The sequence below is a fragment of the Pteropus alecto genome, unplaced genomic scaffold (assembly GCF_000325575.1).
Source record: "Pteropus alecto unplaced genomic scaffold, ASM32557v1 scaffold155, whole genome shotgun sequence".
Taxonomy (NCBI): domain Eukaryota; kingdom Metazoa; phylum Chordata; class Mammalia; order Chiroptera; family Pteropodidae; genus Pteropus; species Pteropus alecto.
Genome location: NW_006438113.1, coordinates 1460843 through 1488223, shown reverse-complemented (window position 1 = coordinate 1488223; position 27381 = coordinate 1460843). Strand labels below are relative to the sequence as shown.

The following is a 27381-nucleotide window of genomic DNA, read 5'->3' as shown; positions in this document are numbered from 1 at the left end:
ACCAGGTGCGATGGAGGACTGATGAAAACACAGGCATCCACACACAGACTGATTTACTTACAAACACTCACTTTAAGCTCCAGCAAAGGAACAGCAGCTCGAAAGGCACAAGAGACTTATATTTTTTAATTGCTAAGTGTCATATAATGTTGTGCATCTTTTCATATTCTCATTTGTCATGTGTATATCTTCTTTGGTAAGTTTCTGTTCACATATTTTGCTCTTTTATAATGGGTGGTTTGTTTTATTACTGTTCATTTTTAAGAGTTCTTTCTATATTTTGAATATTAATCCTTTATCTGATATGTATTTTACAAATATAATATTTTATCCCAATTTGTGACTGTCTTCTCAATTTCTTATCAGTGTCTTTGTCACAAAAGTTTTTAATTTTAATGAAGTCCAACTTATCAATTCATTACTGGTTTTTCTTTTGGTGTCATATCTAGGGAGTCATCAACAAACCCAAGGTCATCTAGACTTTGCCCTGAAAATGTATGTGTGAGCACTCACACAAAAAGCCACTTTCAAAAAAATTGAAAAGGTGTGATTTCAAACTCATTCTACAAAGCCAGCATTTCCCTGATAGCAAAAGTAGACATTACAAAAAAAAAAAAAAGAAAATTACAGATCAATAGTCTTAATGAACATTTATGCAAAAATTCTCAACAGAATGTTAGCAAACTGGATTCAACAATATATTAAAAGGTCTATATACCATGACCAGTGGGATTTCTCCCAGGGATGTAAGGATGGTTCAACACCCATAAATCAATCAATAAGATACATTGCATTAACAAAATTAAGGATAAAAATTCTATGATTATTTCAATAGATGCAGAAAAAGCATCTGACAAAATTCAACATTATTTTATGATAAAGACTCACAAAAAAATTGTGAGAGAAGGAACATACCTCAACATAAGAAAGGCTATGTCAAACCTACAGCTAATACCATACTCAGTAATGAAATCCAAAAGCATTTCCTCTAAGATCAGGGACAATACAGGATGGCCACTATCACCACTTACATTCAACATAGTACTGGAAGTTCTAGCCGCAACAACCAGACATGCAAAAGAAAAAGAAAAGGCATTTAAATCAGAAAGGGAGAAGTAAAATTTTCACTATTTGCAGATGACATAGTACCAGATATAGATAACCCTAAAGAAGACCAATGAGTTTGTATATAGAAAAATCCCAAAGACTCAACCAAAAAACTGAATTCAGTAAAGATGCAGGATACAAAATCAATATATAGAAATCTATTGCATTCATATACACCAATAATGAACAATCAGAAGGAAAAATTAAAAGAATAATCCCACTTATACTTGCATCAAAAACAATAAAATACCTAGGAATAAATTTAACCAAAGAGGTGAAAGACCTGTACTCTGAAAAGTAAATGACATAGAAGAAAGAAATTGAAGCAGATACAAATAAATGGAAGAATATACCATGCTCAGAGATTAGAAAAATTAGTATTATAAAAATACCCTTATTACCTAAAGCAATTTATAGATTCAAAGCAATCCCTATTAAAAAACCAATGGCATTCTTCTCAGAACTAGAACAACTAATCCTAAAATTTATATGGAACCAAAAGGTCCCTGAAGAGCCAAAGAAACCTTGAAAAAGAACAAACTAGGTAGTATCACGCTCCCTAATTTCAAACTATTTAATATGGTACTGACACAAAAACAGATACATAGATCAATGGAATACAATAGAGAGCCCAAAAAATAAATCTCCACTTATATGGTCAATTAATCTATGATAAAGGAGGCAAGGAGACACAATAGAGTAAAGACAGTCTCTTCAATAGTGGTGCTGGGAAAACTGAACAAACATATGCAAAAAAAAAAAAAAAGAAAGAAAGAAAGAAAGAAAAAGAAATTGGACCACTTTCTTACATTATATACAAAACAAAAAACAAAAACAAAAACAAAAACCTCAAAATGGATTAAAGACTTAAATGTAAGACCTAAAACTATTAAATTCCTAACAGAAATCATATTCAGTAAACTCTTTGACATCTTAGCAATATCTTTTTGGATATGTCTTTTCAGTCAAGGGCAAGAAAAGAAAAAACAAATAAATGACATTCAGATCAAGATAGTGGAATAGTTATTCCTCCTCTCATTCTCACATCAAAATTACAACTAAATTATAGAACAATCAACCTGGATACCATCTGAAGATGAGCTGAACAGAACTCCTATAACTAAGGATATGAAAGGAAGCCACATAGAGACTGGTAGGAGGGGCATAAATGGCAAATGGGCTGGTCCCACACCTACGTGTAGCAGTTGAAAATCAGAGGGATATCCTGGCTACAAAGATCACCCCCTGAGAAGCAAGGGGTCCCAGCCCCACACCAGGATCCCAAGCCTAGGCTCCAGTGCCAGGGCATTCTTGTTACTCCACATTCTCATTAGCATTTGATGGTGTTAATGTTTTGCTGGTTTACATTTTGCTATTCAATATTGTGACTATTTTAATAGGTGTATAGTAGTATCTTATTTCTATTTTATTTTTTAATTGCTAAGTGTCATATAATGTTGTGCATCTTTTCATATTCTCATTTGTCATGTGTATATCTTCTTTGGTAAGTTTCTGTTCACATATTTTGCTCGAAAGGCACAAGAGACTTACGGAGAGAAACTGAATTATGTAGCTTCAGGGCAAGTGCTGAAGGGAAAGCTGCCATTTTTCCTGTGTTGAGCCCTCCCTCAACAGACTGCAGGCACAGTGAGGCACCAACTCTGAATCTGCACTACCTAGTTGCCCCACCTTGGTGAATCCCTGAAACCCAGCCCCACTCAACTTTTACACCACCAGAGGCTCTTTCAGTGGCTCTGACTCATTAACAGTCACCCTCAGCCCATGCTGTAGACTTTCCTAAAACCTCTCAGAGGGGGTGGCTCACTTCAACATGTCCCATGTCTCTTGCTGAGCAGCCCTAGGCCTAGCACTGTGGCAGCTGGCCTCAGGACCCAGTGGGGCCTCTCCCATGTATGTCCAGACCCAGCACAAGCAGCTACCAACCACAGCTCAAACTTTAGCTCTTACTAGGTGGCCCAAGGCTGGGCACAGGCAGTGGTGACCAGAACCCTCCTAAGAGGCCCCACTACTAACACACCCTGTAGCTGGCTTCAGACCACAAAAGAACACAACCCAATGATCTCTAGAAATTTTGCATCAAAAGAGTGGTCCCAGTAGGCACCAGAGTCTTTCTGGAGCAATGCTCACTCTGTAGGGTCAGCCCTGACACAGCTATGCATTTGCTGTGGTTGTGGGCAACCCTCACAACTAGTCAGCCTGGGGGTCCATCCCACCCACTGCCAGTGGTAATCAAGGCTCATCTACAACAGGAGAGCACACAACCAATACAAGGGACACCCTTGGAGCACCCAGCTCAGGTGATCAAGGAGACTGCTGCCATTGGTCCCCATAAGACACTTACTACATAAGGCCATTCTGCCAAGACAGGGAGATGTAGCAGATCTACCTAATACATAGAAACAAACACAGAGAGGGAGCCAAAATGGGGAGATAAAAAAACATGTCTCAAATGAAAGAACAGGAAAAAACTCCAGAAAAAGAACAAAATGATATGGAAGCAAGCAATCTACCAAATACAGAGATCATAATACTGGTTATAAGAATGCTCAATGATCTCAGTGAGAACTTCAGCAAAGAGATAGGAAACATAAAAATGAAGATAGGAAAAATGAAAAAGAAACTGTCAGAAATGAAGGCTACAGTTACTGAAATAAATAATACATTAAATGGAATCAAGAGCAGATTAGATGAAGCACGGAATCAAATCAGTGATTTGGAAGACAAGGTAGCAGAAAACACCCAGGTGGAACAGCAAAAAGAGAATAACATTTTTTTTTTAATGAGGAGAATTTAAGGGACCTCTGGTACAACCCCAAGTATGCTAAAATTCATATCATAAGGGTTCCAACAGAGAAGAGAGAAAGTAAGGGATTGAAAATCTATTTGAAGAAGTTATTATTGAAAACTTCTCTAACATGGTAAAGTCCAGAAAGCACAGAGAGTCTCAAATAAGATGAACCCAAAGAGGTCCATACCAAGACACATCATTATTAAAATGTCAAAGTTTAAAGACAAAGAAAGAATCGTATAAGTGTCTAAAGGAAAGCAGGTAGTTACCTACAAGGGAGCTCTCATAAGATTTTCAGCTGATTTCTCAACAGAAACTCTGGAGGCCAGAAGAAATTGTCATGAAATATTCAAAGCAATGAAAAGCAAGGATCTACATCAATATTACTCTATCCAGTAAGACTATCACTTAGAATAAAAAAAAAGATAAAGAGCCTCTCAGACAAGAAAAATCTAAAGAATTTCATCACCACCAAACCAGTATTACAAGAAATATTAAAGAGTCTTTAAGAAGAAAAAATAAAAAATATGAATAAGAAAATATCACAGAAAAAATTCTCACTGACAAAGGCAACACTTAATAAAAGCTAGCTGTGAATCAACAAACACTAAAGTTGATAAAAGGTTAAAAGGTTAAATAGGAAGGTTGTGTATAATTACAATAGTAAATTAAGCAATACACACAAAAACACATGCAGAAAAGAAGTAAAAAATAATGATAAAAACATAAATATGAAGGGGGAAGTAAAAATGGTATGATTTTAGAACGTGTTCAAACTTAAGCAACAATCAACTTATAATAGACTGCTATAAACATAGCTTGGTATATATGAAGTACATGGTAACCATAAACCAAGAATCTATAGGAGATATACAAGAAATAATGAGAAAAGAACCTAAATACAACACTGCAGAAAATCATCAAAATACAAGAGAGCAAGAGAATAAAAAAGAAAAAGAATAACTATAAAAAAATCAAAAAATAAAATGGCAATAACCACACATCTATCAATAATCAATATAAATTGATTAAATGCTCCAATCAAAAGATGAATGAATAAAAAATATGTGATACACACATAATAGAATATTACTCAGTCATAAAAAAAGAATGAAATCTTACCATTTGTGACATGGGTAGACCTAGAGAGTATTATGTTAAGTGAAGTAAGTTATCCAAAGAAAGATGAATACCATATGATTTCACTTTTAAGATTCACTATAGAATCTTAAAAACAAAATAAATGAACAAACAAAATAGAAACAAATATATAGATACAGATGACAAACTAATGATTGGCAGATGGGAAGAGAGAAAGAGGCGGTATGATAAAGGTAAAGAGATTAAGAAGTACAAATTGGCAGTTACAAAATAGCCACAGGGATGTAAAGTATAGCTTAGGGAGTGTAGTTGATAATATTATAATAAAATATGGCACCAGGTAGGTGCAAGACTTATCAGAGGGATCAGTTTGTAAGTTGGATAAATGTCTAACCACTAGGCTGTATACCTGAAACATATATAACATTGAATTTCAACTGTAATTGAAAAATATTTTAAATTTTAAAAAAATGTATTATGAAGCCACAGTAATCAAAAGTGTGGTATTGGCATGAAGATAGACATACAAATCAATGAAAAAGAGTACAGTAGCCAAAAATACTATCCCATATTTGGCCAAATATTGTCAACAAGGGTGCCAAGACAATTCAATGAGGAAATGATAGTTTTTTAATGGATGCTTTTGGAGAAATTGGATAAACTTATTATTAAAATTAATAATAAGTTTACTTAATACCATGTACAAAAATTAACTCAAAATAGATGAAAGACCTAAACCTAAAACTTAAAACTATAAAATACTCAGAAAAATATGTAGGAAACATTTCATGACATTGGATTTGGCAGTTTCTAAGATTTGACAACAAAAGCAATGGCAACCAAAAAAATAGATAATTTAAACTTCATCAAAATTAAAAACTTTTCTGTGTCCAAGGACACTATCAACAGAATGAAAAGCAATCTATGAAATGAAAGAAAATATTTGGAGATCATATATCTGATAAGAATTTAATATCCAGAATAATTTTTAAAAATTCATGCAACTCAATAACAACAACAAAAAGCAAAACTAAAAATGGGCAAAGTACTTTAATATATATTTCTCTAAAGAAGGTAAGCAAATGACCAATAAATACATGAAAAGATGCTCAACATCATTAATCATAAGGGAAATGAAAATCAAACCAAAATGAAATACCACTTCATACTCATTAGGACAGATATTATAAAAACAAAACAAAACAAAACAGAAAACAAGTGTTGGCAGGGATATGGAGAAAATGGAATCCTTGTGTTTTGCTGATGGGAATGTGAGATGGTGCAGCTGCTGTGGAATATGGTAAGGTAGTTCCTCAAAAATATTAAACAGAGGACTACCATATAATTCAGCAATTCAGCTTCTGAGTATATACCCAAAAGTACTGAAAGCAGAAACTTGAACAGATATTTGTATACATGTGCGTAGCAGCATTATTAAATAATAGCCAAAAGATGGAAGCAACCCAAGTGTTTCTTGACTGCTGAATGGATTAAAAAATGTGGTCTATATATACAAAGAAATGTTATTCAGCTTTAAAAAGGAAGGAAACTCTGACACATACTCCAACACATATGAACCTTGAAGATATGCTAAGTAAAATAAGGAAGTCAGAAAAGGACAAAAACTGTACTATTTCACTTATATGCGGTCCCTACATAGTCATAGAGACATGAAGTAGAATAGTGGTTTCCAGAGTCTGAGGTAGCAGGAAATGGTGAGTATTCTATAGATTTTCAGTTTGGCAAAATGAAGTATTCTAGAACAATGTGAATATACTTAATAACACTAAAATTTATATTTAAAAATGATTTAAATGATATAATGTATGGTATGTATATTATACCACAATTTAAAAGATAAAAGTTAAAAACAATAGATATTTTAATAATATATTTTATTATCTAAAGTTGTTTTTAAACAAATTGTAAAGTTTATTGAATGAGTAAAAAGCAACAGAAATAACAATTTAAAAACTAAATATAGAAGACTCTCCACCGAATAAATTGGAGGAAAAAAGTAATTACCTCCTAAAAAGAAAGGGATCAGACAGCTTCAGAAAGGAGTTGTTGGAGGCAGGGGTGAAGTGCAACAGAATGATATAGGAAGAAATTTTTTTTTGTATACTTTTAAAATAAAGTTGGTATTAATCCAAACTAGATTCTTATAAACCAAGATGTTAATTGTAATGTCTAAGGGCAATAACTAGGATTATAACTCAAAAAGTATATAGTAAAAGAAATAACAAGGGAATTAAAATGGCATGCAAAATATCTAACAGAAAAAGAGAAAATAACATACAAAAAAGATGTATGACATATAGAAAACAAATAGCAAAATGGCATAAGTGAGTTTTCCTTATCACTAATTACATTAAATACAAATTTATTAAAGTCTCCAATTAAAATGTAGAGACTGGTAAAACAGATTTAAAAAAAGGTGTAATCCAACTATATGTTGTGGGGAAGTGACTCACTTTAGATTCAAAGACAAATAGACTAAGGGTAAAGGATGGAAAAAAATATTCTGTGTAAACAATAATCGAAAGAGAACTGAAGTAGCTATACAAATATCAGACAAATTAGGCTTTAAGGCAAAATTTTTGTGAGACAAAGAAAGATATTATATAATGATAAAGAGTCATTCAATAAGAATATACAACAATTACAAATATAAACATATATAGAGAGAGACCCAATATATATGAAGCAAAATTGATAAAATTGAAGGGAGAAAGAATCAGTTCTACAAAATAATTGGGGATTTCAATATCTCACTTTCAATAAAAGACAAAACAACTAGACAGAAGATCAGAAAGTAAATGGAAAAAACGAACACTACAAACCAACTAGACTTGAAGATACAATAGAAAATACGAATTGTCCTATAGATATGAACGATTAATTCATATTTAAAAGCTCCAAAAATACGATATCTCCACACTTAGATGGTTTCCCTGGAGAATTATTCTAAATGTTTAAAATTATTTTAAAGACAAATTAACACCAATTTTACATAATATATTCCAGAAAACAGAAGATGAGGGAAGACTTCTTAAATTATTTTGAATCCAGTTGTTATTCTGATATCAAAACCAACCAAAAACAATCCAAGAAATAAAAGTACGAATCAATATTACTAATGAATTTAGAATATCAGCCAAATCCAACAAAATATGAAAAGAATCATAAACCTTGAATAAGTGAGATTTATTCAAGATATACAACATTTGAAAAATTATCAGTGCAACTGACCATATTGATAGTTAAAGAAGAAAAATCATATGATCATGTCAATAATGCAAAAAATGCATTTGATAAAATTCAATATCCACTCATGATATCTATTTATTTTTATTTTTATTAAATTGATTTGGGTGACATTGGTTAATAAAATTATATAGGTTTCAAGTGTACAGTTCAATAATAGATCATCTGTATATTGCACTGAGTTCACCATCCAAAGTCAAATCTCCTTCCATCACCATATATTTGACTCCCTCTACCCTTATCTACCTCCTTCCCACCCCCTTTCCCTCTGGTAACCTAAACTGTTGTCTGTGTGTATGAGTTTTTGTTAATTTGTCTCGTTTGTTTGTTCCTTTCAGTTTTGTATTCCACATATAAGTGAAATCATATGGTTCTTGACTTTTTCTGTCTGACTTATCTCGCTTACCATAATAATCTCAAGATCCATTCATGTTGTCACAAATGGCAGTATTTCATCTTTTCTCAGTCACTATGGAAAACACTACAAAGGTTCTTCAAAATATTAAGAATAGAATTACCACATGACCCAGTAATGCTTCTTCTGAGTATTTACCCCCAAAATTTGAAAACATTTCTTTGTAAAGATATACGCAACCCAATGTTCATTGTAGCATTGTTCACAGCGGCCAAGATATGGAAACAACCAAATTCAATAGATGAGTGAATAAGGAAAATGTGATAATATTCCACACAATGGAATATTACTCTGCCATTCATGATATTCCTACCAAGTTATTAGCTATTGGTTTAATGCAATTACAGCTATAATTAATGCAATTCCTATCAAAATCTATCTAGAAAAGTTTTTTATAGATGTAGCCAAATTTATTTCAAAATTTATATGAAAAGGTGCAGGCCCTAGAATAATTAAAATAACTTTAACAAAGAAAAATAAAATGGAAGGACTTACTCTGCCCAATATTAATACTTACTTTGTAGCTACAGTAATCAGGACAGTGTGGTATTGGCAAAGACGTAGGCACATCAATGAAACTGAATAGAGAACTCAGAAATATACCCGCATAAATATGCCCAACTGATTTCTGACAAATTGCAAAAGCAACTAAATAAAGGAAAAACCGCCTTTTAAATAAATGGCACTGTATCAATTGAGCATCCACAGACAAATAAAAAAAAAAAAATAGAATTCAACCTAAACCTCATACCTTATACAAAAATTAACTCAAAATTGTAAAATGTAAAACTACAAAAGTTTTAGGGGAAAAAAACATAAAAACAGGAGATAATCTTCAATGTATAGGGCTACACAAAGAGTTAGGCTTGACACCAAAATCATGATCCACAAAAGAATAAATTTGTAAATTAGACCTCATAAGAATTCAAATCTTTCTCTGTTAAACACCCTTTTAAGATGTTGAAAATGCAAACTACAGAGTGTGTTGAGAGGAATATTTGCAAAGCACATATTTGGCAAAGAACTAGTATTTAAAGTATATAAAAAATTTTCAAAACTCAACAGTAATAAACAATTCAGTTAGAAAATGGGCAAAATACATAAATATATATTTCACCAAAAAGGATATAGAGATAGCAGTAAGCACATGAAAAGGTGTTCAACATAATTGGTTATTAGGGAAATACAAATTAAAACCACATGAGATATCACTCCATACCATTAGAACGGTAAAATAAAAAGTAATGATAACACTGAAGTCTGGCAAAAATGTAAAAGAAACTGAATCATTCCTACATCACTGGCAATAATGTGAAATAGTACAGTAAACCTGGAAAGCAGTTTGATAGTTTCTTATAAAACTCAACATGCAATTACCACACAAAACAGAGATTGCATTCCTGGATACAAATAAAAACATATGTTCACACAAAAACGTATACACAAATGTTCACAGTGGCTTTATTAATAATTGCCAAAAACTGTAAATAACCCAGATGTCCTTCGATGGCTGAAAGAAACTATGGTACATCACATAATACTGAGCAACAAAAAGCAATGAACTATTAATATAAATAACATTCTGATGAGTCTCTAGATAATTATGCTAACTGAAAAGCCAATTCCAAGAGGTACAATTTTATTTATATAACATATTTGAAATGACAAAAAAATTTAAATAGAGAATATGCTAGTGGTTTTCAGGGTTAAGAATAGGATTGGAGGGGAAGAACTGTGAAGGAGGTGAGTGTGGTTATAAAAGGGCCACACAGGGGATCCTCATAGGGATATAATTGTTTATATCTTTACTGTGCTGACAGTTACACAAATCTATATGTGTAATTAGACTGTAGAGAACCAAATGTATGTTTGCAGGTACACCCACACACAGAGAGAAATAAGTACAAGGTACAAGAGGAGAAATCGGAACAGAATCAATAGTATTAATGTCAATACCCTGGTTCTGATATTTCACAAAATGTTACCATTGATGGAATCTGGTTAAGGATATTATGAGATCTCTCTACATTCTTTCTTATTTATTTATTTATTTTTATTTTTCAAAAATTTTAATTAGTTTCAAGTATACAGTACATTGGTTAGACATCTATATAGTTAGTAAAATGATCCCCCCAATTGCTCCTTCCCTCCCCTGACCCTCCACCTAGCCAATGTATTAATGCTAATTGCATTCCTTATACCATGCTTCCCATTCCCATGACCATCTGTCATCTACTAATTTGTATTTCTTTAACCTTTCACCCCATTCTCCCAGCCCCCAAACCCTCCTCCCCTCTGTACGTCACCAAACTGTCCACTATATTTGTGAGTCTGTTTTTGATTAGTTTGTTCTTTTTATTCCTTAAATTCCACCTATAAGTGAAATCATATAGTGTTTCTCTCCTCGGTCTGACTTAAATACCTTCTAGGTTCATCACAGCAATATCTTTTTCCATTCCCCTCCTTTTCATATGTAGGGGTCTTGTTTTCTTATTCTTTTAGCCACTCCATCCCTTGGTTGGAGCACTTAATTCTTTTCTATTTAAGGTACTTATTCATAGGAATGTAGTTGTTACCATTCTTTATTCCTGTTTTTGATACATGGTTTTTCTTTTCTTAAAGAAGTCCCTCCAACATTTCCTGTAAATCTAGCTTGGTGGTGATAAATTCCTTTAGTTTATTTTTGTCTGGGAAGCACTTTATCTGTCCTTCAACTCTAAATGATAGTTTTGCTGAATAAATTATTCTTGGTTGTATATCCTGGGTCTTCATTCTTTTGAATATTTTTTGCCAAGATCTTCTGTCCCGCATAGTATCTCTTGAGAAATTAGCTGTCAGTCGTATGGGTGTTTCCTTATATGTAATTATTTATTTTTTTCTTGGTGCTTTAAATTGTTTCTTTGTATTTAACCTTTGGCATTTTAATTATGGTGTGTCTTGATGTGGGCCTCTTTAAATCCCTGATTTTTGGAATCCTCTGAGCTTCCTGAGATTTTATGTCCATTTCCTTCACCAGGGTAGGGAAGTTTTCCATCATTATTTCTTCAAACAGCTGTTCAACATCTTGATTTTCTTCACTTACACCGATCAGATGAATATTTGGAGCCTTAATAGTATCCTATATCCTCCTTAAATCATTTTTATAGTCTTGGCCTCTTTTTTCTTGCCATTCTGTTTGAGTGTCCTGATTGTCTTTCCTGTCCTCTAGATAGGGTATGTGATCCTCTTCTTTATTCACTTTGTTTATTCCATTTAATATACTTCTCATCTCAGATAATGTGTTCTCCATTTCAGACTGGTTCCCTCTTATAATCTCCATCTCCATTTTTATCTCTTTGTTGTAGTTTTCTACATTTCCCAAAAGTTCATTGAGCATCTTTATAACCAATGTTTTGAACTCTGCATCTGTTAGATTACTTGACTCCATTATATCTGGATCTCTGCTCTGTTCTCTCATATGATTTCTGCTTCTTTGTCTTCCCATTTTGGCTGTCTTTCCGTGTCTGTTTCTATATACTAAGCAAAGCTCCTAAGTCTCCCAGCCTTATTAGTGTGGGTTTGTGAAGTAGGTGTCCAGTGGCACAGTCCTGAGAGGGGTTCAGCTGCAGGCCAAATTTAGCCCAAGCCTCTACCCCTCTGGGGCCACCTGTCAAGATTCAGCAATCCCCAGATGCTGTGCTTACAGTTGCCTCAAAAGGCCACACCAGAAACCAAGGCCAGCTGCCTCCAGTGTGAATGTAGGTGCTGCTTAGCAAGGCGCATCTGACTCGCTGAGGATATACCTGGATGTGGCTTGGGTGGGGCCTGGGTTGAGGGAGGCGGGGTTTCAGGGAATCTTCTGGGCGAAGCGACCTCTATTATCCAGTTTGATGATGACAGGGGTATGGTGGCACTGTGTCTGCGCACTGGGAGTGGGGAGGGCTCTACAGGGAACAATGGATACTGCCAGCACTTCTGTACCAAGCCTTGACCCTCACTCTGACAATATCTCCTTGTAAGTCCCTCATGCCCCCTGTGTGCAGCCAACTGGGCGTTGGTGCTCAGAATGAGCAGGTTCGTCACCGTGAAAATCCGCTGTGGACGTGGCCCCTTTAAGAGGCTTATGCTGCTGCTGCTGCTGCTGCTGCAACCTCTGTCTCACTCAGCCACTGGAGACCTAGCAGCCCCGTGACCTCGCCCTGTCCTACCTTCTGCCATTGCAGGGTGCTTTCTTGGATTTCTCCCTAGTTGTATGGTTTGTTCATCTAGATCCCAAGTGATTCTTCTTTGCTGGTGCTCCTTGTTTCCATCACAACTTTGATTTGGTCACCAGAAGGAAGAACAGATCCTCTAACATTTACGCCATTTTTTCTCCTCCCTCTACATTATTTCTTACAACCACACATAAATTTGTAATTTCCTCAATAAGAAAGTCAACTAAAAAAATTCTAGAGAATATCATACTAAATTTTGAATCTAAGTCAAGGAGTCTGAACTCTTTTAAGTGGCAATTGGGAACCATAGAACCTGGTTGAGAATGGATGACTTGATTAGTGCTGTGGATCAAAAGAATCAATATGATGATAGTGAGTATGATGAATTAAAGGAGAAATTACTAAAAGCAGAAACACAGAAAGCCATAACCAGGAATCAAGCAAGAAACGATACTGAAACCTATGTACTCAAGAAAGTGTATAATACATGTATGCCTTTAGTCACTTCAGCAATCACGTGTATACCATACATTCACTTTGTCCAAGTTCTTTGGTAATTTACACAGTGTGTGGAAATCTGATCATAAAACAAAGCATTTCCAAGTTATTTCACTGTGTTCAACTAATTCTTTTATGTCATTTTTTAAATAATTTGGTAAAAAAAACATTTTAGTCATTGGTTTCAATATTTTTATAATTTTATAAATATAAGTGAATAATCATTATGATAATTGGCATGTTCTTAAAAATAATTTTAAGGTGTTTAAAGTTTTGAAAATTATATTAGACTTGTGGTTTTAATTAATTTTAATTGAATGTTTAGAAAGTTTTGATTAAGTTTGTAATCAATGTTTAAATGTCTGAAGATATTTAATTTGTTAATTTTTAATGTTTTGATTTGTCTAAGCATTTAAATGTTCAGAGAAATATTATTTAATGAATTTATACATTTACTTAATTGTGCATGAAATAAAATACAACAGTAGTAAAGCTCTTCATGCATTAAAGATTATGATCATCAAACTGTAGATCTAGGATCTAAGTCTATCTCTGCTTCCACAACACCAGGCTGTCCCAGGCAAGTTTGCATCCTCTCTGTATAGCCTCTCGGAGCTGAATGGTTCCAGTTCTGGAAGAAGGAACTGTCTTACCTTATGGGGTTGTCCATCCTGGATACTGTGAGGAAGGCAGCAAGATTGGCGGTGTAAGAGGAGCACACGATGAGGGTGAAAAGCCACCAGCTGCCCATCACGATACGCATGGCCATGGAGTTCACTGAGGATTCACCACCTACGGGAGGCAGGCAAAGTAGATTGGGCCTGGGCTTTCGCTCTCACTCCCATCCCCATGGAAATGCTCCAGGCATAGGTAACCTCCACTAGTGATGGGTTGAGGAGCAGAGATATGACTATCAGCTTATTACAGGGGACTGTGACAAGATCACCAATCTTGGAAAGGAATGGAGGGCCACAAAATACGGAAAGCCAGGACTGATCTTTAACTGATGTGATGTTTGTTAAAATGCCAAAATAAAATTCTGAATATCAAAATCTTCCAGTTAGAAGAATACTTCACTGTGTTGAGAACTTCCAGGGCTGCAATTTGGTTGATGTAAGGACCCTTTACAATTTCAGATTCACATAGAGTAGTCTCAGGAATTTTATAAATATAGAATTACCTCTTACCTGGAGGGTTCCCTAGCTTTCTTTTAAACCTCAGAAATAAGATGTACTGTATCATTTTTATTAATATTCAGCCCTCACTAGATGACTTTTTTCCTAGGATTTTCAGAAATCATTGCATGTGACTTTTAATCAGAAGCTGCCACTTTGGGGTCAATTTTTTTTCCTTGGTCCCTTATATGGTAGCAGAAAAAAGCTTCTCACTGACTATTCTTATGTAACCTCGCAAACAGGTGACACATGTTTGCCATGGTGTAAACTGGGTCAAGACTCATATTAGGAACTTTCAATTTGTTATTTCTAGTCAAAACTGCACAATCCTGTAACTCTCCATACACTATCCAGACTTCTCAGAAATAGGAGATTTTGTATCTCAATAATGGCTGGAGTAGTGCTTAGAAGATTGCAAAACAATTGCGATTTTTTTTCCCAATTAAGACTTCAAATTTAAGTAAGATTCAGTTTCACTTGACAACTCCATCTGCATAGCAATCAATCTAATGTGGGAAGGGAGGAAAGTGCAAAGCAGAACTACAAAGTTAATTTTATCTAAAGTGGAGAATCAGGATTTGAAGTTCTTTGTTATCGTTTCATTTAATTTTTATCTGATGTTCCTCAGAGAAATTGGGTGCAGCATAATACTAGTACTATCCTGGAGATTAAATAAAATCGCATTTAAAATGACTTTGGCAACATGTATCTAAGAACTTGGCCAATGGCTAAGGTCTTCCAGGCCCCTGGGGCTATTCCAACATCAAGAAACCAGGAAGGTACCTTGCTGTACAAAGGCTCCATAGACAATCCAGATGGCACTGTGCAAGGTGGCAGACGTGGATGGTCGGGGCTGGGCAGCGTTCTGAGCCCTCACAGCCTGTATCCGGTTCAACACAAATATCAGCACACCTACCACAGGGATGGCTGCTGCAATGCAGGCCCAGACCGCAAAATCAAATGGAGCAAAAAGAGAGAAGATGCTGATTTTCTCCTCGGGCTTCTTGATTAAGATCCCCACTGAATAGTCCATGTACCGCTTGCTGAAGTCCACAACGCTCTCCCTCTCCGGGGTGATGGTAATGGCTGAGATGGCCAAGTCTGCTCTCTGAAAAACAAAACTATCTCATCAGATGACAGTTTTCAGTGAACTGCTGGGTTCCGTCCTGGGTCAAGGTCTGCTCTCGCCTTTGAGTTGTTCTGTTCATAGGAAATAGATTTGAGAGTTGAAACCCTGTAACCCTGAATATTGTAAGGAAAATCCAACACTAAGTTGTCTGTTATTACCTCATCACCTTGCAAATTTCTCTCCTAAACCCGAAGAACTTCTGGAACTCTTTTCTGGAGAAAAGAAGTCTATAATTTGTAGCATTTCCCACATACATTGTAGCATTTCTTCACCTTCTTATTGTTTCTCCTATCAAACTTTAGCAATCTCCTTTCTTATGCTGGTATTTCTCTCTTACCCTCCCCCCCTCACCACAACACACACCAAGAAGTCTTGACTATCTTTTTCTAGGCTTATCTGTATCCTTCCTATACTTTATGGCCAAAGAGACTCCATTTTTCTGTCAAGCTGTTTAAACTCCATTAGCATACACTGACATTTCTCTTTAGAAATTGTACGGTGAGTTATATAACTACCTTGGATCTCATTAATGTTTCAGTACTTGATTGTTTTATATGCAGACTCTATGTCAGAGAATAATATCCACCAAGAAAAAAGGGTTTCTCTACTTCTTTTGATCTTCCACCTCCCTTAACTCAGGGTTGATTCTTCGTGTAGTAATGCCATGTTGTGAGGGACTCTATGGGCAGACTGTACTGCAACTTTAAAAGTACCACCCAGGATTTTTGCTTTCTAAGATGGGCTTAATTTTAAAAATAATCAATGATCCTCATTAAGATAGAACTAGACTGAGATAAAGCTGCCCAAACCAGTAGAGGTCAGGATCCTTATACCTAGATGAATGATGACAGGCAATCATGGGCCTAGAGTATCTACTTCAACCACAAGAGCACTAAAACGTACAGTGGTCATCTGGTTCTTGGCTCTTGGGCATTGAAATAGGAGACATCTTCAGAATTAGGTTTAGTTTAGAATGACCAATTATGACAATGGATCCAACTTATATATTAAAATTAGAGAAACATACATAGAAAGATTTTATTAGGTTTAATATGTGCGCTAGAGAGGAAAATATACTGATGTCATAAACTGAAATCTAACAAAGTTTCTAGAACGAAGAGAAAAAATATTGTAGGTGATGATGTTAGTGCTCTGTTACACTTGTCACATTTGCATCTCTGGCTTTTGCCTTTGCCTCTTTTAGAATAAACCCGGGATCCAGGTTTTTTTTTTTTTGGAGGGGGGGGATTTTGTTTTTGTTTTTGTTTGTTTTTTAGGATTTAGAGAATTTGGAGCACACTTAAGGACTAGTGGAGCAGGGTAGGTTTACAATACAGGATGGAGAAAACTATATGAAGCCAGGTCCAGAGGAGGCACAAGGGAATCAACACAGGTGGAGGGGTGACCTGTAACAAGAAGAAAAACACTCCCTCCTCTGAACTGGGGGTCAGGGCCCATATCTGCAGATGTGAATTTTACAGGAAATTGAAGTAAATTTCAATTTCAGAAGTCTCCATATCTTTCCATAATATAAGACCATAATCTTTTTTTTTTTTTAATTGAGGATAGAAGGTTATTACGTTGCTTGAGGAGAAAGGTAAACAAAGACAAGTCAAGGACCTCAGGCTGTCATGAAGGCCCAGCTGAAGTTGGAGTCAGACATTGTTCCTACATCCATCTGGACATATTTGTGATTTTCTTCTCTAATTGTATGCATCCACCTGAATGTCAGAGTCAGAGGATAGATAATAGAATCAAGTCAGTGTTTGGATGCAACAAGAAATCAAAAACACGGAAAATCACAAGGGATGAAGGGAATCACAGGGGTTTGTTTGGTCAATCATGAAGGGCACACCAGTCAGGGAAAAGTGTAGCATCTGAAGAGCACTGAAACTTTAGAGGAAGATGAATTACAAATCCATATGCTAAATGGAAAGGGCCAGACACAAAGCCCACATATTATATGACTCTTTTTATACTGAATGTTCAAAAAAGCAAATCTGTAGAGATAGAAAGTAGATTGACGGTTGTCTAGGGCTTCAGTTGAGAATAGGATTAACTGTAAATGCATATGAGAGATCTCATTGGGGTGATGGAAGTATTCTAAAACTAGATTATGGAGATGGTTACACAACTCACTAGATTTTCTAAAAATCACTGAACCATATATCTAAAATGGGTGAATTTTATAGTACATAAATTATACTATGATAGTTTTTTTAAAGCCTGGTAGAAATTGGAGAGCTGTGGGCCTCTTGTCTACCTTTATGGATTTATAAAGCAAAGGACCTGTGTTTTAGAAGCAAAGGCCCAAAAGACCCAGAAGGACAATAGGTTGTAGTCATGGAATGGGAGAATGACAGCAACAAATAAGATGCTAACATGATGCATGGATGCAGGTACTGGGGTGGAGAAAAAGCAAAGATCACTGGAGGTGAGTGGGTCAAAGACTAGGATCCCAGAGTCTTCCATAGGCATCAGAACATCAAGTTTGCTGACAACAGCAACCCTGGAGAAGGAGGGCTTGAGTCAGATGCTACCATCGTAAATGGTTGTGAGGTCATGGGATGACAGGGGCAAGAATTGGGACACAGCAAATTGGCCTCATATCATGAATCTCAGTGAAGATTCAGGTTCTAAAGGAGGAAGGAAGGGTAATGATTTGAAATTAGTATGAAGAGCTGAGGAACACAATATCAACTACACATGGTGATGCAGATACATGCACACACACATACACACACACACACAAACACACCACAGTGGGTCATGAGAGGAGAGCAAAGTAAGCACTCACCAGTATCCCCTGCTCCAGCAAGGAATAGGTTCCTATTTCAGCCCAAATGTGGTGGTGGGTTTCATGAAAGGTATATTACAGAGGGTGCACAGTGCATAGACTTCAAAGGAATAAGAGTATAAGGTACAGAAGGAAAACATAGAGTGCCAGGGAATGAGAAAATAGAAGAGCAGAAATGGGTATGGAGAGGTGTTGAGAAAGAAAAGCTTTAGTGTGTGGAGAGTGGTAACTACAGTCTATTTATCTAGTCCCAAGGTTCCGACTACATAATGGGCCAAATTTAGATATCCCCCCAGAGCCAGACTAGAGTGGCTCTCCCTGTGGACTGGCTTTTGGGACTTACCTTGCTGATGAGCTCCCCGATCATCCCGTTCCAGGAGGTGTTATGGAGCTGGTGACCATACCTGCCGTCAGGGGCCTGGTAAATCTCATATTTGAAGCCCAGAGCCTTGGCCAGTGCATCCAGGACATCGATAGAGAACCCTTTGTAGCGCTTGGGTTGTCCAAGGATGTTCTCAGCCACCATCACAAAAGGCTCTTCCTGAGGACAACAGAATGAACGTTCTTCAATTAAATAACAAATTCATTAGCATATATCTTTCCAGGGTATTGTTAGAGAGATTAATCTGATGGATTTAACTTTAGAATGTTTGTGAACATGTGCATGTATTTACTCAATTTAGGCCTGGACTCTAAACATCGTCACCCTTTCTTAAAGCAGTTTATGAACACTCAGGCTACAGTGTACAGAAAGATCCTTCCAACCAGCATGTCAGTGGAAGAACGGAGAGTTACTTGTCCTATGTTATGTTATCCCAGGCTCTGCCCAGAACTCTGTCTCCCAGAATAACATTGTTTATTTTCATTCCTCTATTTGTGACATTCAGGACTCTGTCCTTAGGAAATGCCATAATTCTTCAGGACCCACATAAGAAATGTGGATATTTCTCATCCAAGATAATAAATGACAATAAAGTTCTTTGATGTCAGATTAAGAGAAGTATTGCATCTATCAGGCTGTACTAAAAATTGGATGCTGATTAATGGGCCAATACCATATCATAGGTCAAAGGATAAGATTAAATCCCAAGTTCCAACTCCAAAGCTATGTCATGCTCACAGTCTCGTATTTTGTGCTATGTCACATGTGTTCCTGTAGGGCATGTGGCCATCTGGAAAACACCTCACACTTCCCCACCACAATCCTGTGAAACCAGAAAAGGGACCTTTTAAACAGCCCCAGAGAATGTATCTCATTAATTTTCAGGGAGAGGGGAACAGAATATAATCCTCATTCATGGTGTGCATGTGGGGAATAACAGAACACTGCTGCCAAAGGCTTCTAGAGGTGAAACGGTAGTGCCTGCTGGAACAGAGAAGAACATGTCTAACCAGCTAATAAGAGGTAAATCTAAAATGTCTCCTATAATTCTAAAAGGGTGAAGAAAGAAATTGAAAGAAAGATGTTTTCAAGGTCTCTTGAAGATGTAAGAGTCTATGATTCCAGGACAACTGTGCAGAAAAACTGCATCTAAAAATGGCCTTCATTATGAACTTTGTGTCACATGGGCCTATCAGTAATTTGGGGTACTGGAAGAATGTCCACTTCCCAACATCTTTTTGGCTACCGGCAAAGATCTCCTAAGGATCATCAGTAGGTCAAGATTCTGTTTACCTGCAAGAACTAGAAAAGCAGTTATGTCTACTCTGGAGCTCAACAGTAGATCTGGATTAGAGGTCCTTCTCTAACCCAGTGACCTCCCACAGAAGGCCTCAGAGGCCCTGGGGCAGAATCTCAATTTTACTCTTCCTTCATTATTTACAAAATTATCTGAGTGAGAGAACTTATAAAAACTCAAGCCACTACTCAAGATACCCTTCTCTCCAAAAGCAGCATTAAATCAAACAGAGAAAAGCCTCTGACCTAAAAGCCTGAAGAACGAACCTCCCCAAAATGCCCATGATCCTACCAAGACAGTCACCACTTTGAGAGTCAGTCCTTGGAGGCGGCTGCCCATGGGCCTCTCTTGCAGGCTGCCATTCAGGCCCTTCTCAGAGTCCCATGTCGCCAGCTGCAAAGGAAAAAAAAGAGTATAAGTGACATAACAAGTACCTGTGTATACCTTAGGAATTTTCTTCCTAAACTGAGATCCTGAATCAGGCAAATAGGCAGACAGCATACCTCTAAGTTTCCCAGAGACCCAGAGCTATCTTAAAACCTTAGAAAGAATAAAAGTGTGACAAAAAGAGAGTTGTACTTCCTCACTTCCTCCATCATCTCATATAGATCTTGAGGACTTGTCACATCCGTAAAATGAAACAAATTTGTAAGAACTTATTTCTGGAATGAACGTTTATGTCCAATTTTATTCTGTCCATTCACTGAAGCCACATCACTGTGTCTCCCACAAAGTGTCCTCTTTCTTTAATTACTCCTTTGGCTTGCCCAGGCCAGAGGGCTCTTGAGTTCAGCCATTGCCACCATCAGCACAGGATGATGTTCAGCAGTGAAGCAAGAAACAAAGACCCAAGTGTACAGCTTGTCCTACACCCTGGTGCCCAAGAAAGAGCTCACTGCCTGTCTTCGCTATAGTGCAAACATCATAATCTTCCCTGATATGCATGTAGAGGTCAAGAATACATGTTCTCTGGGTCTGCCATATCCTCCTAAGCCTGCAGGGTCTGTCCAACAGTCTGATGTATTTCAACCTAAGGTGGTCGAAGGGACCCCATCCTGGCTCAGAAACAACAGGAGGCATAGGTCTTCTTGGGACTGCTTCCCCTCCCTGCATCCCTGCATTGTCTGAGTAGCAATGATGAAACCTTTGTCTCATCAATGTTTTTCAACTGTTAATTGGTGAGATGTAAAAAAAAAAAATACAGATACTGGCACTCATCTCAAGCCAACTTAATCAGGATCTCAGCAATTTGGCATATAGAAAGTTAATGCTTCTCCATGTTCCTGGTTGATGACCCCTGCTCTTCCAGGCTACTGGGCCTTGAACTTGCTTGTATATTAGAATCTCTTAAGAGGACTTTTAAAACATTCTGAAGGTCAGGTGTCACCTCCAGGGATTCAGCTTTAATTGATCTGTAGTAGACAGGATATAGATATTTTTAGCTCCCCAGATAATTCTTAAGCACAGCTAAGATTGTGAACCATACTATATATTAATGTAGTTATCCTCAAACTGGGACAGACACAAAAATCACCCAAGGACTTTGTGTATACTTTCTGATTCCATGGCCTGAGATTATTCCTGTCTAACAAGTTCTCAGGTGATACTGCCATTAATCCATAGACCACCATTTAAGTAGCAAGCGGTTAAAGAATCAGACTGCCACAGACAGCATCTACTCTTAGTCAAGGAAAAACCCACAAGATGAGAAGAACCATTCTTCTGTGGAAAAGTGCCACTTAAAGATATTTCTATTCTCCCAGCATTTCTCATAGTCTTGATATCTGTGGCAGGGTCTGTATACCGAGTCTTGACTCTGAAGCCACAGTTTCAGAATTTGTAAGACCATTCCACCTGGAAGATACTACAACTTTGAGGCCTAGCACAGGAACATCAGAACCTGGAAACCCCTGCCATCACTTTGAACATGATACCAACTAACTTTTTTCCTAAATAATAGGATGTCTGGCAGTGATAAATAAATCATTTAGCTAGGAGCATGGCCATGTACTCTGAGGAGCAACCCCAATCACCCCTAACTAATTTTAGAAACACTGTAGGGAAGAGCATAGTTAAGATCTACCCAATGTTTTGTTCAAGAACATCAAAAACACCACACTCTGGGAACTAGTAGAGTGAGAAGGAAATATCATGGCTATTTCTCCACTGGGTTTCAAGAAATAGCACTGGGACCCAGAATCAACTCCTGCATCTGGATTAAAATGCTGGTTGAAAGGAAAAGTAGAAACTCAGCCAAAGAAGTCAAGGTATTGGTTCCCTGCATTCTTTGGACCCTTTGACGTGGACTCAGGGAAACTCTGCTGTGTATTTGGGACAAAGATGCTGCCCTTGTCCAGGCAGTGGATAAGCATAGGATGGCATGGACAGGCACTGAGAAGCAGACCCCTTCCGGGAGCTCAGCTAAAACCCGAGAAGGGCCTGACTTCATCCCAGCTGCTTGATCTAATTACCATTCCATTGATCTAATTACCCCAACCTCCAATGTGCTGATAGGTACCTTTATAAGCCCTTCTCCAATGTGCTGATAGGTACCTTTATAAAAATTAAACTCAAAATGAAATGCGTTAATTATATTGTTCTAATGATTTCTCATTTCCTACAGAATAAATCCTAACACTTTTAAACTTGGCCTAAAGACCTTCCTAATCCAAGCCTAACCCTGACTCTCAGCTTCACTTCAGCTTATGTAACTACAGCACACTCCATCCCTCTGCAAATCCCTAACCTTTCTCATGCACATCATGTTCCCTCCTGACTCTTCGTATTTGTTTCCTTTGCCTAGAATGCCATTTCTCTTCAGCTGAGTCTCACAAACTCTTACTCATTCTTTAAAATATTTTCACTTTAGAAAAGTTGTCAATTTACAGGAAATTTGTAAAAGTTGTGCAGATACCCCATACTCAGTTTCCCTTATTGTTATATTAGTATGATACACTCCTCACAGCTAATGAAATGCTTGACCCAATTGCCACCATTTATGCAAAACTGTAGTGGAAATGATCTCTAGTGTATTCCATCGTGGCCCTAAGTCTGATCCAGCTGTGCAATCTGGGTTTCTCACCCTGTCCCCTGGGATCTAAATCCTGTCTTCATAAACTGTCTAGAGTCTCAGGCTTTTGAACTAGATCTTGCCTTGCTTATTCTCATCTCAGGGTTAGCAGCCTTGCCTTAAAAGCCATATTCTCTCAAAGATCAAGTTACTATAACTGTTATAGATTTGGGAACTTGGAAGTATGGAATTAGCATATTTTTATGAGTTGGTAGACTTATGTATTAGTTGTGTGTTTCCACCACTTACTTAACCAAAGGTCCTCAGACAGCATATTTTATAGCACAGTGCTTGAAACACAGAAGCCAGTCAATAAATATTTGTTGAATAAATTTAACTTCACGGAAATTTCATTTTCTTATCTATAAAATAGAATAAAAAAACCTTCTCTGTCTATCATGTTGAGGGACTGATCAAAGGAAATCATCTGTTATAAAATAACTTAATAATCACAGAGTAAAAAATCAGAATATAAAACTGTGTGTACAACAAACATGTTTTTTAGAGAAGGTGGTGGTAAAAATGGGAGGAGATATGTTAAAATGTAATATGTAAATATATCTAGGTGGTAGAATTATGAATAATCATTATTACCTCTTTATGCTCTTTTATGTTTTTAACATGTTTTTCATTACTTTTACAGAAAGGAGAATAAGCTTTCGATAAAAATAACTAGCAGAGGCAATTAAGAAAATTCTGTCACATGCACATGTATGATTGAGGACTGAATGGGAAAAAAAACAGAGTCGAATTATCTGTTGGCATGTCAAAGCCAATATGAGAGAGTCAGTCATTTGGGTGCAAGGAGCTGTGGCTCAGGAGTGCCCATCTAAAAGAGGCACATTGCAAGTTCATCTAAGCACAGCACCTCACATTCTAAGACTTCTCCAAGATGATGTAAGGCCCATGAGCCTGTGGGTTTGGAGACAGGGAAGTGGCCACTGCCCAGCTCCATGAAGACAGGCATTCTTTTTTTATAAAGGAAGAGGGATAGCACCAAATCATATCAGTTGCTATTCAGACAATCCTAATGTAAGGCCATTTAAATCAAAGTGGAACTTCGTGAGAAGAAAAAAAAAAAATTCCTCCAAGCCTGTTATTATTCCTATATTTTTGTCTGAAAATACTTAGGGCTTAAAGTTTTTTATGTTTGTTGTTGTTGTTTTGCTTTGTTTTTGTTTTTTGTTTTTTAATACTGATTTATCTCTCCCTGGCCTTCAGGCATTCTGTACTCTGACAAAGAAAGAAAAAATACTTCAGGCAAAACCAAAATTCTGCCTTCAAACACATCAAACGCAACGATGTTCGAGAATCCGGGATCTTTCCAGTTGAGCAGGAGTTTATTGTTCCCTCACATCAGCCTGAAGCCAAGTGCCCCAGGCTGAGTGAATCCCCCTATTTCCATAAAGCTTTGTGCTCTTGCCCAAATCTTAAGACCAGAGCGGTAAACCTTTGTTATTTCTGAGCAACGTCATCCCTCTGAGTATCTGATATATATAAAAACAGAAAAAGACACAGTCCAAACAAAGACTCCAGTGGATTTTTTTAAAAATAAAATAAAGCCTTTAAATGGATTTCCAAGCTTGTAGCCAACTAAGAGTAGGAGAGGCTGAAACCTCCCTCCTTCCTGAGGGTGCCTGCTTCTCCCGGTTCAAAACGCCAAAGAAAATGTTTCAGTCAATAAAAGCCAAATGAGGCTGATAGCCTTGATAAACAGGGAGCCAGAAAAACCTTTACCCAAAGACGTTCTGACACTTAGTCATACAGCTGCAGACCATTTCATTTGTATATAAGTGCGTCTGCTCTTTTGCAGACAGAATTTTGTTTATGGGATCGATGAATTTATGGCCACAGACACCCACTTTTGATAGCTGACCTGTCAAGATCAGTGCCTGAAAAACTAATTTCCAGCACCGTTAAACAAAACAAGAACTGCTACTATTTGATAAGACAGCTGTGGTTTTCATTCATTGCCAAGATCTGCATTACCCAGACCAGAAGTGTGCATGGAGCCAGAGGTTACAGCAGAATCATCACTTGAAAGGAGATATATGGTTTCAAAATCTGATTATGACAAACACTGTTAAGAGATCATCCAATTGGAGAATAAATTTCATAAAGCACTGGTCTCAGGCAAATATATTTCCTGAGTCAATTGGAGTGTTATCCATGTTAGTGTTTGAGTTGTGAGATATGGAAATTTGAAACTTTGTGGCCCTGTCCTTAATAAATAGAGGACTATTAACCCTAAATGGGACAGGCCTCCTGTGGGAGATTGCACTTTGTGGTTTGTAATCTAATTGTACAGGTGTCTTAAAGTGCTGTTCTCTTTTCTTGGGAGGAAAGGAGAAGGAATGCAATCCAACTGCTTTACAGCCCCAAGAAAGAATATGACCAATTTCATATATAGAGAGCCTTGCTAATTCCTGAGGAGGGAGGTAAGAAAAAAAGGTTGGTTTGCTTAATCCCAAATCGCATATTTAACTATACCTACCAAGACAAAAAAGATCAGTAACCTTTGTCGCCACATTTCACAACCAAGTGAACAATACTTTGATGGTAATCTTGTCTAGAGAGAGCAGTGGAAACAGGAAATGAAGTTTTATAACCAGTCTGTCACACCTCACTGCCATAGTTAGAGTCCTTTGTGAGCTGTGTCTTCATCATCGACCAGCGATTGCTGTCAGCTCGAATCAGCTCGAATCAGCTCGAATCAGCTTGAATTGGAGCATTCAGCAAGCACTGATTTCAAACAGTCAATTGTACTTTTTAAACTTTGGCTAAATGGAGGGACATCATGTTTGGACAGAAAGACAGTATCTTGGAAGCAGGGTATAAGAATCTGAAGATAGAATATTAATATCTGTAGCCAGGTTTCCTGAAGAAAAATCCAATTTAAGAGTTCGTCTTGGAAATTCCAGTATATCAGGGCCATTAAGGGGTGAGCCTTGGAAAGTATGCACCACAGGAGATAACCGTCAGGTCATCTGTACCCATTGAGAAAGGGGCCAGGACCATAGTTGAAGCTCCAGATGCATTGTGTAGGAACGGGGAGGACGCTCACTCTGAGGCAGGAGAGAACTGATAGTCTTACTCCAGGACCATTTGCACAGGGTATTGAGCATTTGGTGAAAGTTGTGCTCTCTTAAAATAAGCCCCAGCAGAACTTGTGCTAAGTGACCGGAAGGCAGAGCCATGAGACACTGAAAGAAGAGTGAAATCGGCTAGAGAGCTATCACTTATGGGAGCTTCATGATAAACCTTTAACAAGGATGAGAGAAAGATACTCTCCCAATGGTGCTGGAGCAGAGGACAAGAAAAACTAGCAAAAGTGCCAATGACCCTGACGACCAGGTCATTCATGATGGAAAACATGGACATGCCCAAATTCTAGCCGCTACTATCTGAAAGTCCAGGGCACATAGGGCTCACTGGGCCCACATAGGGATCAAAGGACTGACAGACTGCAATGGTGCGAGCAATGGAGTCTTTCTGTCACATTAACAGTGAAGGTGAAGGCAGTTCCACTTCTGCTTAAGCTATAGAAAGCAGAAAGACAATGTTGCTCTCATTATAACAAACAAACAAAAGTCAGATAATCAACAGAAATATATTTTTAAATATGCTGTAAGACCATCTGGTGAACTGGATTTCAAAGAAAAGGAGAAATCTTTCCAAGAAGAGACAGAACATAAGAAATGTTTTATTTTGGCCAGAGCATGGAACAAAAAAGTGGTAGTTATGGGTGGGTGAAAAGAAAAAAATAAAATTTTACAAAATTCTTAAAGGTCAAGTATAGGTCACCATGATAGTGAAGCTCTCTGGGAGCCTAGACACAAATACTCATCAGCTCTTTCCTTCAAGCCTCCATTGGGTAGAGTGGGATTAAGGAAAAACAAACAAACAAACAAACAAACAGGACAGAGCATCCAAAAATTGGGACAGTATTAGATATATGTGTATCCAATATAAAATATATATGTTTAAAATCATGAGTCATCAGAGAAGTGCAAAATAAGACCAGAAGACATACCACAAAACCTCACTAGAGGGGCTGAAATCAAAGACTGACATTACCAAGTGTTGGTGAGGATCTAGAAAGAAAAAGCTGCAGTCACACTGGAGGACAGTTTGGCAATTT

At 37.1% G+C, this 27381-nt stretch overlaps 1 protein-coding gene across 1 annotated transcript in view; it reads right to left on the bottom strand.

The window, feature by feature from the left end:
* GRID1 (glutamate ionotropic receptor delta type subunit 1) overlaps nucleotides 1-27381 on the bottom strand; it is a 672081-nt gene that overhangs the window by 101380 nt on the left and 543320 nt on the right. The window contains exons 8-11 of the mRNA XM_006915454.1: nucleotides 20462-20563; nucleotides 18835-19032; nucleotides 15349-15673; nucleotides 14044-14182 (exon numbers count right to left, since the gene is read on the bottom strand). Coding sequence (XP_006915516.1) covers nucleotides 14044-14182; nucleotides 15349-15673; nucleotides 18835-19032; nucleotides 20462-20563 — 764 coding nt within the window. The remainder of the gene's footprint in view (nucleotides 1-14043; nucleotides 14183-15348; nucleotides 15674-18834; nucleotides 19033-20461; nucleotides 20564-27381) is intronic.